Consider the following 15,004-nt stretch of genomic DNA (forward strand, 5'->3'; position numbering starts at 1 on the left):
CAGATGCACTTTATGTGGCTAGGACTCCTTAGCTCTGTCTTTGTTTTATGTAGCACCATGGTCCTGGAGAAACATTGTCTCATTTCACCATGTACTGCAACAGCTATACATGGTTGAAATGACAATAAAAGCTTCTTGATTTGACTTGACTCTTGACTTTTTTCCCCTAGTATAAAAGTATTATGTGTTAGCTAACGTGTTTCTAAAATTCTTTGCAAGTCGGTCAGTGCTGGTGTTTAAATTCCTGGCTGATTAACAGGGTTTCCGCGGGGTCATAAAAATTCATAAATTTAACAATAAGAATTTAAGGCCATAAAAAGACATAAAAACGTCCGGATTTTCCATACAAGGTCATAAAAAACATTTAGCCACGTCTTAAATTGATATGCTCGTCCATTAATTTGTTCATTCATCATTCATCTTCTACCGCTTATCCGAACTACCTCAGGTCACGGGGAGCCTGTGCCTATCTCAGGCGTCATTGGGCATCAAGGCAGGATACACCCTGGACGGAGTGCCAACCCATCGCAGGGCACACACACACTCTCATTCACTCACGCAATCACACACTAGGGACAATTTTTCCAGAGATCCATTAATTTGTTCTTCAATCAAAATGCGCTCGCGGCGGCAATGGCGTTCATTTGTTTCGCCTGTTGTAGTTCTGTATGAGGAATCTGGGTGGTATCACACTGGTATCACACTGCGTTCCAGAACTACAAGGTCCATGCGACAGCATACAGACTTGTCGGAAGGACTTTCACAGAAACCCGCGCGAACTCCGAACATACTGTATCATACTGAGTCACTGCTTAGTTTAATTGAAATCATCCTGACTATCACAATGGGAAAATGTACCTTTAACGATCTGTGGCTCGAAGACGGTGCGTTTAGTAGCTGTCTCAAGCCCGTCGCTAACAATCGGTATCAAGCCTATTGCACTCTGTAAGAAGACGTTGGAGCTGTCTAGTTTAGGCATAAAAGCCTTGAAGTCGCATGCAAAGTCGGAAAAGCATATCGTTGCTGTAAAAGGCCTGCAGCAGGTGCAGGCGATCCGTCAGTTTTGTTCGGCTCCGTCACTAACGTTACCCGGTCCAAGTACAGCGCGGGATTCCGTTTCTGTCGCATCCAGTGCCACACACAGTGGTTTCGGATCAGCCTCCACACTGAAAGCGGAGGTCCTGTGAGTGTTGAATACTATAATAATAGAATTACTCTTTAAATAATAAAACTTGTTACTTTCAATGAAAGTCAATAATAAAGACTTTTGAAAGGAATTTTAATGACTGAACTTATTTATCGTAATTCGTGTAGGTCATAAATTCAAATCATAATGGTCATAAAAAGGTCTTAAAAAGTCTTAAATTTGACTGATTAAACCCTGCAGAAACCCTGGATTAAGATGAGATGTGCTTTTGTTGGATGAAATATGTAGTGTATTTGTGTCAGAAGTGGAGCTGGGTTAGCGTCTTGGTTAGGTTTATTGACAGCAGATAACTGTAAAGAGTGATTAGCAAAGTACGCAGTGTATAAACCTGTAGTTTTTTTTTCTTCATCAGCAACGAGTCTCTGTATTCTGTACGGCGAGAAAATTTTAGATTAAACATTTTCAGATGAATTAAATCACACTCACGCTGCACAGATCTTGGGATCCTGAGCAAGCACACTGGAGCTGTTGTTCTTCATGCCGGCACGAACGACACCAGCCTGAGGCAGTCGGAGATCCTGAAGAGGGACATCAACACCCTGGAGGAGACTGTTCGCAGCACATCACCCATGGCAAGGATCATCATGTCTGGACCGCTTCCCACGTACCAGTGAGGAATCGAGAGGTTCAGTAGACTTTTTGCTCTAAATGAATGGTTACAGTCATGGGGTTACACAGAATTTACTCTTCATTGATAACTGGAATGTTTTCTGGGAGCGTCCTAGGCTATTCCGTACTGATGGCCTGCACCCCAGCAGAGTTGGAGCGGAGATCCTCTCGGACCACATCTCCAGGCTGCTGCACAACTTCTGACTGGTTCTAGACTACGATTTAAATCTAAATTTCAATAGCCATCCTTCACCCAATCATCACATTGATACAAATGCACACATAGCTCATCCTATAGAAACTGAGCCTCGTCAGACTGGTCCTGGAGGTGGTGTTGCCACTATCTTTAGTGATTTCTTTACTGTTACTCACAGAACACAGTATAGATTTAATTAAGTGCTTGTTCTTAATGTTACACTCTTGCACAGACACACGAAAAAATCCATGATGTCTTTTGCTCTAGTGACCGTGTACAGACCCCCAGGGTCCTACACTGATTTTCTTAGAGAATTTGCAGATATTTATTCAGACCTATTGGTTAATTTTGATAAAGCATTAATTGTAGGAGACTTTAACATTCACGTTGACGATACAAACGATACTTTAGGACTCACATTTATGGACTTACTAAACTCATTTGGGATTAAACAAAACATCACTAGAGCAACTCATCGTTTTAATCATACGCTAGATTTAATATCACATGGAATAGATGTCACTGATATAGGTATCATACCTCAAAGTGATGACATCACAGACCATTACCTCATACTGTACACACTACCTTACCAATACCTTACTGTATCTCACCACTTTATCGACTCGGTAGAACTATTATTCCGACCACTAAAGACAGATTCACAAATAACCTGCCTGATCTGTCTGGTCTTACTGTACCCTTAAACACAAACGATCTAGATGTAATGACTAACCGCATAGGCGCTATATTCACTAGCACATTAGACACTGTTGCCCCAATCACATTAAAGAAAGTTAGAGACAAAACACCTGCACCGTGGTATAATAGTCATACTCACACCCTCATGAGAGAGACCCGTAACCTCGAGCGAAAGTGGAGAAAAACTAAATTAGAGGTTTTTAGAATTGCGTATAAGGACAGTATGTCCAACTATAGACAGGCTCTAAAAGCTGCTAGGGCTGAGCACCTGAGCAAACTCATAGAAAATAACCAGAACAATTCCAGGTTTTTATTCAGCACAGTGGCTAGATTAACAAAACATCAGAAATCTGAACACACTATTCCATCACAGTTCAGTAGTGAGGATTTTATGAGATTCTTTACTGATAAAATTGAAAGTATCAGGAACAAAATAGTTGATTTTCAACATGTGAGAGCAGCTTGTGTCCCAGTCTCACCTAAAGCTCTATACTCACAGCTACAGTGCTTTACAAGTACAGGACAAGAAGAGTTAGATAAGATTATTACTACAGCTAAATCATCAACTTGTTCACTAGACCCCATCCCAACTAAATTACTGAAAGAAGTGTTACATAAAGCTGGTGAGCCTCTTCTAATTATTAACTCCTCGCTATATTTAGGTTACGTCCCTAAATCTTTCAAGTTGGCAGTTATTAGGCCACTCATTAAGAAACCTAATCTAGATCCTAATGAACTATCAAATTACAGACCTATTTCACATCTTCCGTTTATGTCTAAAATACTAGAAAAGGTTGTGTCTGTTCAACTGAGCTCCTTCTTACAGGAGAACAATATCTTTGAAGAGTTTCAGTCAGGTTTCAGGCCCCATCATAGCACAGAAACTGCACTTGTTAGTTACAAATTACTTGTTCTTTGCTTCGGACCAAGACTGTATGTCCCTATTAGTTCTAATTGACCTTAGTGCTGCATTTGACACTATAGACCTCAACATTCTCCTAGATCGCTAACAAAATTACACAGGTATTCATGGACAATAAACGGTGAATCCTTCAGTTTATGGGGTCCCTCAAGGATCAGTCTTTTGGACCTTTGTACATTACATTCGTCCATTGGGGAACATCATTAGAAGACATGGGATTATTTTCCACTGTTACGCTGATGATACACAGTTATATATCTCATCGAAACCAGAAGAAATAGCTAAATTGTCAAAATTAACTCAGTGCGTTTTCTGTTGTTAAACGCAGATAAGACAGAAATACTACTTATCGGTTCAAAACCCTGTACACAGAAACTCTCACAATTCAACTTTCATTTAGAGGGTTGTTCTGTTACTAGTAGCTCGACAGTGAAAGACCTGGGAGTTTTATTAGACAGCAACTTGTCTTTTGAAAATCATATCGCCCATACTACAAAAACAGCCTTCTTCCACCTTAGAAATATTGCCAAGCTGAGAAACATCCTATCTGTATCTGAGGCTGAGAAGCTAGTTCATTTGTAAAGCGTGTATTGGCTACTAACCAGAAGTTAGTGTGTGTTCAAATCAATGCATCGCCATGTTGCCACTGCTGGACCTTACAGATAGCCCTTAACCCACTCTGTCCTGTATCACATGTAAGTTGCATTAGCTAAAAGTGTCAGTGAAATGAGAATGTACATTTAGCGTTGCTTTTACAGATGATTTTAAGCAAGCGTTGGTTGAATTGCCTATGAAATCAAAATTAAGTCTTTGAGAGCTTTTTTGTACCTGTCATTTTGTGTTAGACACCAATTTCATATACTCTCTAGAAAAAATACAACAGTTTCTTTTGCAGATATTGCTATTTTCATTTTATTGTTTTTCACTTCTGGGGAAAATGTTAACAACTTGTTTGTACAAATGTCATGAGTATCAGCTTCTCATCCCCTGTAGCGATAGCGCTTGAAACAAAACCACAGCTGAAAGATGCCATTGGCAAACTGGCAGCGGAAGCCGTGTCGATGTGAGTATTCCCATTCATGGTTGACTATCTTAAACACGATGTCCTCGTAGGGCGGCCTGTCGTGAAAACGCGGGATGCCAATGTCCTTGTTGTCCGGGCTCGGCTCAATGAAGTACTGAGGCATTGAATGTTTGTCGATCAGGTTCGGGTAGAAGATGTTGAACTTGTAACCCTGGACGATTTTTGGGGGCGGGTTGTCAAAATCGTAGTGCGTCTGGTTGTACTTGTTCCTCCCAAAGCCTGTGTGCACACGTTTAAAGAAGTGAGGCTTGCGTGGCCGGTACTTGTCAGCCCACATGTACATTTTCCCAGTCAGGGGCATCTCGACGCTGAACTGGGCCTCGTCACCCCCCATGCCCTCTTTTGCACGTCGCACAAACGCGTCCTCTGCGCTCTCGTTGGCGTCGCCTGAAAACAAAGCAAGAACAATTACAATTTTATATTATGGAGTTAAATCAGATCATTACTGCTACTTCAAATCCATTTCAATGATGGAAGTGAGTATAAATTGTCAGGAATAAATATTATAAAATGTATGAATAAATACTGTGTGCAGGTGTAATGAATGCTGCAACCTTTTTTTATTTATTTGTACATTTTCTACATTTTAAGTTTAAACTGTAATCAGTCTGAACACAATTATAGCTTAATGATGTCATTTAAATCAAGTTGTTCCATCTTGAATTTATTCTCCGCTTGTTATCTAGGATTCTATTCTATTCTATTCTATTCTATTCGATTCTATCTAGGAGTCTAAACTACTTGAGTCAGTTGGATGTAGATTCTTGCAACTAGAATTGTTGTGTTGTTTGTCTGTGTTTTCTCTATTACTTCTCCAACAGTGTTTAGATGATGGTATTCTTATTACGTGACCTAATGAACTAGTATCAGGATGTATTTATTAATAGACTTGAAAGCACTTCTGCAAGTTGCTCAGGATAAAGATTTCTACCAAATGCCATAGATTTAAATGTTTGTGAAGTTCGGGAAGACTTTGGAAACTGCTGCAATGAGGTGACAACAGAGAATGTGACATGACAAACAGCTAACCACTTTATATTTCCATACAAACTTTCAGTTCCCAAAGCAGAGGTTGCATGAACACACCTGTGACCTGCAGCTGTCTGCGAGCGAGCTGGAGACGCTGGAGGTCTTCTTCTGCATCAGCAACATGTGTGTCAAGCGGGAGCTCGGAGGGCTGCAGGAGCACGGGACTGTAACGACCCGAGTCGTACTCGGCCTGGCTCTGCTGGATCAGATCCTCCTCCGTCAGCACGGACTCCACTGTGCCGCTTTTCTCTCCATCCTCACCCTCTTCTCCGTCTCCTCCTCCCTCACCTCCCTCCTTCTCTGCAGAGGCTCTGGAGCTTGGCCCTGGCCTCTCATCTCCACTCTCTTCCTCTTTGTCTTTACTTTCCTCTGCCTGTGAGGAAGATGATCTAGAAGGAATCTCCGCATTTGTACTATAAATAAAACATTAAGAGAGGGTCATGAAAAAAAAAAATTATAAAATGTCTCTCGCTCTAGCAAAAAACAAAACAAAACAAAAAAAACATTAAAATACAAAAATATAAATTATTCCAATGAATTAATTCAAATAAAGCATTATTGCTGAATACTCACAGACAATAATACTCGGTAAAATAAATAAAATATATTAGTTAAAGAAACCACTGCATTAAATAAATAATAACTAACAATATTGAACAGATTTTTTTGTATAATGTTACAGAACTGAAAAGTTATGAAACTTCAATAGACCCAGTGATTATTATCATGAGTCCTAACAGAGAGAGACTGTAACTCACACTGGATTCTCAGCATCAGGTTCCTCCTTGATAATGGGGAAGAGTGGTTCACTTTCCACCCCCTGCTCCTGCTTCAGCTTATAGAGTTTCTGTCTCAGGACATCCTGATGCCTCTCTCTCAGTCTGCACAGCACAGAAGTGAAGAGAATATGCAGTGTTAAAAAATAATCACAAAATCATGAGGCATGTTTCATAAGCAACCTAAACATCTCACGTAAGCAACTAGTAGAAGAGCTGTACCTTGCCCGTGCCATGTAGACTCGCACCTGCTGCATAAGACTCTCCCAGTAGCCGATGTCCAGGTTCGAGCCTCCGGCCTGGATCTTACTCTCTATGTTCATGTTCAGTGCCTGCAGCTGGCTGTATGTTTTACCTTTAAACACAGACTGCACATCTTTACTCACAGAGGTGTTGATACCTTCACGCCGGTCACCTGTGGATGAACAGAAACAGTTGTATCACACTGCAAGAGTGAAATGTAGTTTGTACGATGCTTCATACTGCATTAATTTAACTTTGATAGCAACAGTAATTAAAACTATTGAGTTAAACAAATAAACCAAAATTCTGACACTCTGAACTGAAAACCAAATGTGGTGGATTAGTAAACTTTGTCATGCTGTGTAATAATTTGTGTAATAATGTTTTTTATGTTGGCAAAACCAGAAAAACATTCATTAAATTCATTTAAAAAAAATGTAACATAAAAAATCTAGAAACAAAAAGAATAACTATTTTAGGCAAAATATTCAAAGTTTTTATTCGTTCCCACTAAAATTTACAAGGACTGAACTTTTTGGTTAATTCCCAGTATTTACCTACTCACCACTTTCCAGACTACAAACTTCCTTTTTTGAAAGTTGATGTTGCTGACTTGCTTTTTTTTCAATTTTCTTTTTTTTGTCATTACTATTTCATTCAGCACAATTCAATATTACTTATGTTAATTTTTCATATTCCAGCTGTGTCAAAAATGTCAGTTTTAGGTTACACAGTGAATCAAAACGTGTGTATATTTGTGAATGCAAATAGAGGAAAAGAGGTTAAAAAGGCATAGGTTTAAAAGAGAAAACCAAATAATATCAATTAAAAATAATGTTATTAATATATTATATTTATTATTATTTAATTAATAGTATTATAATTTGTTTTTTTTATATTTTATAATTTTTTATAATTATTGTATTATTATTTTATTATTTTAATAATTAAATATTAAAATTCTTTAAAGGGAAGTTACTTATCTTACTTAAATTATAAGCTCATTTCTAAGTGGTTTGTTTTTAATATGTATAATTATGTTACTGTAACTTATTGGAATTTGAGAAATTGTATAAAATGTGATCCAGTTGTGTTTTACCTGGGCCTTTCCCTGAAGCTTCTAGTTTGCGCAGTTTACTGATCTCGTCCTCTGTGATAGTGGTCATGTCTCTCCAAAAATCCACATTTTTCCCCTGTTCCAACTCCATATAAACCTACCATTTACACAGAATAAATAAAAGCTGTTTAAAAACATCAGCTACATTCCATCCTATGAACTTACACGATATCCCATGATAAATACTTCACAAATATAGCAACAAGCAGCCAGCATCAGGGTTCAATCACTTAAAGGTGGGGTGTACGTTGTTTAAGAACTTGTGTTTAGAAAACTGAGTTGGGCCTGCAAACAAAACATAAACAAAACAAATGTGTAGCCAATGAGCAGAAAGGGGCAGGTCTTGTCAATATGGGCAGAGAGAGTGTTCAGTGTGCATGTGTGACATTAGCAGAAAACGAACCATTGACATGGCGGATAAAAACAAAGAAAGAAAGCAAAGAAAGGCTTACGATAAGGCAAGAAGTAGGACCCGTGTTAATATAGGATCAGCTTTCCAGCGCTGGAGAGAACTGAAGGAGTGGAAAGGCCTGCGATGGGATGCCGAGAGTCTTAAGTAAAGTTGCCCCGCATATTCACAGATTCGAGATTCCTGAGTCAATAACTCCTGAGCTAAACACTATTACTACACAAATAACACCTCTTTTCTATCATAGTAATGTAGAAAGGCAGCTACAACCCAATTTTCCTCAAAATCAGCTTTCCTCAGCGGTGGACAAAATACATAAATCTCTATGTGCGGACGACTGAGAGACAGATTCCAAGAAACCGTCTGCAAAGTGCAAAACCCGAAAAGCGTATACTAAAAAAACAGTCAATAACTTCACTGTAATACACTGTACTGTCACCAGATCACACATCACTGATGTCCTGATAGTTATACTACAACACTTATTTGGGGGAAATGTCTTTTTGTATATTCTTTATGTTTTTTTAATATGAAAATAATTCCATAACTTGACTATTAATGAAATGAAATTCAATAACTTCACTGTAATACACTGTACTGTCACCAAATTCAGATCACACATCACTGATGTCCTGGTAGCTATACTACAACACTTATTTGGGGGAAATGTGTTTTACTTTTGGGGGAATTATTTTCATATTAAAAAAAAAAATCATAAAAATGATACAAAAAGACATTGTGTTGTAGTATAACTGTCAGGAAATCAGTGATGTGTGAGCTGGTGACAGTACAGTGTATTTCAGTGGTTATTGACCGTTTTCGTAGTAATCGCTTTTCAGGTTTTGCACTTTGCAGATGGTCCCTTGGTCTCTCAGTCGTCCGAAAATTGGGTTGTAGCTGCCTCTCTACATTACTACGATAGAAAAGAGGTGTTATTTGTGTTGTAACAGCGTTTAGCTCAGGAGTTATTGACTCAGGAATCTCGAATCTGTGAATATGCGGCCAACTTTACTTAAGACTCTGAGGTTGCCTTTTTCCTTCTCGATAGGTGAGTAACGTTGGTTTTGCTTTGTTTCACAGAACACAGAACTAATATATGCTGTCCTTTGTATGATTATGCTTGTGTGTCATTTTTGCTTGTTTGTTTATCTGCAATCGTATTGCTCTTCCCTTCGGCTATAATAAAGACACATTTCTTTCCATTATTTGCCTGGGTTACGTATGCATGTGTGGGCGGAGCTATCAATACAGGGGTGGGACCCATTTGGGTTAGGGGCGTGTTTGTTTTGGTGATTTCAATTGTCAACATTGGCTTTCAAACAACGTACACCCCACCTTTAAGGGTCTTTAAAGTTGACTGGCCAGAAGTTGATGGTGGCCAAACTCCAGTATTTTCCTCCATATGTTTCTGATTATGCCTTTCCAAAAGTCTCAAATTTGTTGAAATGAAGGGTCGTATCAGTTTGTGGCCACACCAACTTTGAATGTTGAACCAAAAGCTTGTTTTTTTCTTTGTTTTATAATTATTGATACTGGAACACCAGATAATCTTCTGCTCTTGATTTCATCTGATCTAAGACTATGACTAGATTTCAGTTGAGTGCCATAACCAAGCATCTAAGCAAATCTTTGATCAGTGTTGTGTTACAGTTTGTGTACGAGACCTCGTATTATCCCTCAAAGTTTCACATCGTAGACCACAGGTTTGTGCTGAATGTTCAGTTTTAAGACATATCAATAATCATCATCATCTAAGCAAATACAACAGGTTCTCTTGCAACGTATTTTTGCACAATAACAATACAAAGTGGGCTATTGATTAAAAAAAAGGAGGAGGATAGGAAAGGCATTCAGGGTTCTCTAGCTGAAGTGCACACACCTTGATGTCCTCCAGCAGGTCGTCCATGTCCGTGACCGTGAGTCCATTCAGGAAGGTGTACGGTTCATGCATTTCTACAGACAAGTCATCATCTTCAGCACTGATGTATTTGGCCAGCAGGTCAATGGGCTTGGCTCGGCCATCTCGGATACGGATCTTAGACCTGCACGTGTAAAGCAACAAATTATAAACAAATTTAATTCACAGACATGTTTTGACAATTTTAAAGCAGCTTTCATAACAGTGAATTGGGAATTGGCAGATAGAACGAGCTCCGAAAGTTACTCCATATGTTTATAATTATTCCATTATTAATATTTCTCCTTTTGCTGGTCTAATGTCTCTGGTAAGATGCCACATCATGTAACTGATGTCTATAATGATCAGTGATATGTTGGATGGAGATGATGGCGAAAGCATTGTGCTGTGTTTTGCTAGAAAAAGAACTTCAGGTATAATGAACATATACAGTATCCCGCAGCCATTAATATCTAAACCACTGGCCACAAAAGTGAGTACAGCCCTAAGTGAAAATGTCCACTTTGGGCTCCCAAGTATCAATATTTTGTGTGGCCACCATTATTTTTCCAGCACTGCCTTAACCCTCTTGGGCATGGAGTTCACCAGAGCGTCAAAGTATGCCACTCTTCCATGAGGACATCACAGAGCTGGTGGATGTTAGAGACCTTGCACTCCTCCACCCACAGGTGCTCAATAGGGTTTAGGTCTGGAGACATGCTTGGCCAGTCCAATGCCTTTACCCTCAGCTTCTTTAGCAAGGCAGTAGTCGCCTTTGAGGTGTGTTTGGGGTCGTTATTATGTTTGAATACTGTCCTGCAGCCCAGTCTCTGAAGGGAGGGGATCATGCTTCAGTATGTCACAGTACATGTTGGCATTCTTGGTTCCCTCGATGAACTGTAGCTCCCCAGTGCCCTTAGGATGTGTTGAGTTATTTTGAGGGGACAGCAAATTTACACTTTTATACAAGCTGTACACTCACTACTTTACATTGTAGCAGTGTCAATTCTTCAGTTTTGTCACATGAAAAGATATAATAAAATATTTACAAAAATTTGAGGGGTGTTCTCACATATATATATATATATATATGTGTGTGTGTGTGTGTGTGTGTGTGTGTGTGTATGTGTGTAAGTGTGTTATACCTGAGCTTGGCCTGATGCAGATGAAAGTTGTCCTCTTGCTCTGCCCAGGTTTTAAAATGCTCTGCTTCCTTCTCTCTCTGCAGCATCTCCAACTCCTGCTCCCGCATGGACTTCTCCCGTTCTCGCTCCAGATGTAACTGCTTCACCTAAAACATGTTCCCGTCCCCACCTCTTAAATATATCCAGTCTTTTTTTTTTTTAATGCTTACAAACACAAGGACTTTTCTAGCATTTACCTTCTGCAGCTCCCTGCGATTCTCCTCCTGGATAAGCTTGTTCCTCTCCTTGAGCTCTTTTTCACCCAAGTGCCCAATTCCCTTTAACTCAAGAGCCTACAGAGCAAACACACATCATGGACACATTTAAAATGGCAACAGATTTATTCACAGAATTGAGAGTTCTATTTGCTTTTGACAGAACTCTTGATTCTGATTGGTCAGAAGCTGTTAATTAATTTTCTATAAGAACAGCTCCGTCATTACACTAGTGCCAGCTGTAATGATCCAATACCTTATTGTTTGTATAGTAACCACATACACCAAGACTGGCAAGGATAAATGTGGCTCATAACTATGAAACAGTATTTTTCTATTCATAAGAAGTTATTTTTTCATTTGTAAATTTTTTTGAAGGAGTCTAAATGTTGTCAAAAATTTCACAGATGTTCTACAACATTAAATGTTACTAGAAAATTTCATCCAAAATCCTGTAATGGTGATTATTGCTGCCTGCATGTGCTTCTCACTTCTAAAGTGGTAATTACGAGTATTTTGTGTTCTCATGCTTTGTTGCTGGAAAGAACATGAACCATGGACAATACCAGGTTCATTAATTTTGACACCATGACACATTAGCCAGTTAATTAGCTTACTGACTATCAAGATATTCTTTTGGTTTTTTCATGGGGTAAGAAAAATGCAGAGGTTTGCTGATATACATAAATGAATATGAACATAATGGCAACACAATTAACTGCAAAATGAACAAACAGTACAGAAACTCAGTACAGAAACCGAAACTCTCCTCTACTATTAAAATAGTTTATCATTTAATCACAATACACTGTGCTGTTGTTGGACAATAAACGCACAGTGTGATGAGATGCCTTTATCACCGTGTCATTTACTATGTCCATTAACAACATGCCTCATCTTGTATTATTTACTTAATGTTTTAATGCCATTTATTTTAACAATGTTATATCCGTCATTACCTGACGTTATAAGACTTTTCCTACCTTCTGCCATTTGAAGGTGCCCAGCAGGTTATTGTCTCCAAACGGGTTGTCTGCATTAGTGTATCCCATGTACTCTTCACTCCAGCCCATTTTCTCACGCTTCTTCCTCTCCTTGGCTTCTTTCTTAGCTAGTCGACGAGCTCTCTTCTCTTCTGGAGTCTCCAAAGCCTTCATCATCTCCTTCTGCTTCTTCCGCTCTTCTTTGGCTGACAAAGCAACTTTTCCTTCTTTATTGTCACCCTGCTCAGAAGCAGAAGATGCGGAGGACACCGACGAGCCTGAGGATGACCTCCTCCTCTGCCGTCTCTCCTTGGTGTCATCGCGATCGTTCCTCTTCCTGTTCCAGTCCCTGTCCTCGCTCTTCCTTTCCCTCCCTCTGCTCCTCCTTCTCTCTTCATCTCGCTCCCGCCGTCTCTCTCGGCTGGAGCTCTTGCTCCTGTGCTCAGCACTCCTCTGTCTCCTTCTCCTATCTCTGTCCCTGCTGTCTCTGTCTCTCACACGCCGTCTCTCCACACTGGAGCGTGTGCTAGAACGAGATGAACTCCTGCTCTGCCTGTGCTCACGTGTCTCCATCCTTTGACTCTTCTTATTGTGTTTCTCTCTACCACGGTCATCAAGCGGTGAGCTAAGTGCACAGACAAAGGTGATTCTGTTGGTACTATTTTCAATAACTGTCAGACATAAAACAATTCATTGGTGAAGACATGTGAACTGTACATGCAAAGCTGTGCTGTAAATCTCTTTGAAACTAATTTTATGTAATACAGGTGTGACCGATATAAAAAAATTCTGAACGAAAGTCTCTCATTTCACTGCAGGAAGTACATTTACATTTACATTTATGGCATTTAGCAGACACCCTTATCCAGAGTGACTTACAACTGAGCAACTGAGGGTTAAGGGCCTTGCTCAGGGGCCCAGCAGTGGCAGCTTGGTGGACCTGGGGTTCGAACCCATGACCTTCCGATCAGTAGCCCGACACCTTAACCACTGAGCTACCACATCCAAGTAAACAATAACAACTGCACCAAATACACACTCTTCCAGTATACATCCATGTCTACACCACCACCATATGAAACTGTTTACATGCTGTTTTGCACACTGTTTTAGCTCTTTGCACATGCTGTCTTTCACATTTCAGTCGATTGCTGTTTTATTTCTGCACATGCAATATAGAACACACAATATTTACACTGCTCGGTAATGCTTTTGTTTATTGTCTAGTATTTTTTGTTGGCACTGTCTTTGGTCCTGCACTGTTTACACCAGGTTGCACAGATGCACTTTATGTATCCATGACTAACTTACTTTAGTCCTTAGCTCGGTCTTTGTTCTATGTAGCACCATGATCCTGGTTAAACATTGTCTCATTTCACTGTGTACTGCAACAGCTATATATGTTTGAAATGACAATAAAATCTACTTGACTTGACAATAAAGCTACGGGTCACTACTAACACCACCCACACATATTGTTTTTCACTTGCCAACATGCAAGACTTTTCATGGTGAACTTTCTTACTTATACATAGAGAACATGTGAATATCTAGATTTAAAATGAGGGAAATTATGAGGGTGACGCTTTTGTGTCAACTGAGTAACGAAACAATTTTGGTTTGCTCTTTCTCTAGGAAAACGTTTGTTGGAACTACTCGGATGCATCTTTTGGGGTTTTACTACGCAACAAAAACGCATTGTTTACAATGATCAGTCAGTCAAAACACGAGGAAAGCTATCAAGCCCCAAGACCCAGGAGCTAGTTACAATCAGTGGAAGATCGTAATATCTAAATACATTGGTTTTATTAATATGTTCAGTGTGATCACATACTTGTTTCTGTCTCTAAAGGCTCCACACGAGCGGTGTCTCCTTGCCCGGGTGTCGCTGTCTGAATCATTTGAGCAGGCGGTTTGTTTTTGTCGTCTCTCTCTAGAATCATCACTGCTTCTCGACCCGCTGCTCTCTGACCGAGTTCTTCTTCGTGCACCTTCTACATGTCGATTCCTTTCTGTATCCTCCGGAGATCGTGATCTGACTTCTCTACTCTTAATTCTTTCCCTTGAACGGGAACTAAATCGCTGATGTTTCTTCGCTTCCATATTAGTTCGCGCTTACGTTGGGGTCCTGGAAGGAGCGAGTCGCGTAAATAGCTCGTCAGAGCTTTGAAGTAAATAAACTATAAACTTAAGCTTGTAAATGAAGGAATATCGTTTGTAGTCTTCATTCAGACAAAAAAATATATGTGCTTGAAAATTACTAGCCCGTGTAGGATTTCTGAGTTAATTTCTTAGCAAGCAAAGCTTAGGACGCCACAATCTTAGGGCCTTTTAAAAACACCATGAATCAGCAATGTATTATTTTTTGTTTGTCGTCAATGTTGTTGTTCATTTGATAATAATAATAATAATAATAATGAATCTCGTATTC

At 39.5% G+C, this 15,004-nt stretch overlaps 1 protein-coding gene across 1 annotated transcript; it reads right to left on the bottom strand.

Moving 5' to 3' along the window:
* Nucleotides 1-4,532: 4,532 nt before the first annotated feature.
* Nucleotides 4,533-14,718, bottom strand: cactin. Its single transcript, XM_060870877.1, has 10 exons — nt 14,408-14,718; nt 12,574-13,198; nt 11,573-11,668; nt 11,337-11,482; nt 10,174-10,336; nt 7,868-7,982; nt 6,748-6,940; nt 6,508-6,630; nt 5,807-6,162; nt 4,533-5,107 (listed from the first exon to the last, which is right to left on the bottom strand). Exons 1-10 carry the CDS (start codon nt 14,674-14,676, stop codon nt 4,617-4,619), a joined length of 2,577 nt encoding a protein of 858 aa, XP_060726860.1. The 5' UTR covers nt 14,677-14,718; the 3' UTR covers nt 4,533-4,616.
* Nucleotides 14,719-15,004: the final 286 nt, after the last annotated feature.

Source organism: Tachysurus vachellii, chromosome 1, assembly GCF_030014155.1.
Source record: "Tachysurus vachellii isolate PV-2020 chromosome 1, HZAU_Pvac_v1, whole genome shotgun sequence".
NCBI classification, from domain to species: domain Eukaryota; kingdom Metazoa; phylum Chordata; class Actinopteri; order Siluriformes; family Bagridae; genus Tachysurus; species Tachysurus vachellii.

Bases quoted from the DNA above. Each gene is read 5' to 3' on its own strand.
- cactin (XM_060870877.1), bottom strand. From the start codon at position 14,676: ATGGAAGCGAAGAAACATCAGCGATTTAGTTCCCGTTCAAGGGAAAGA. The intron at 10,337-11,336 runs GTATAACACACT...TTACACGTGCAG, and splicing joins CTGCATCAGGCCAAGCTCAG to GTCTAAGATCCGTATCCGAG. The intron at 5,108-5,806 runs GTGTGTTCATGC...CTTTGTTTTCAG, and splicing joins CAGACAGCTGCAGGTCACAG to GCGACGCCAACGAGAGCGCA.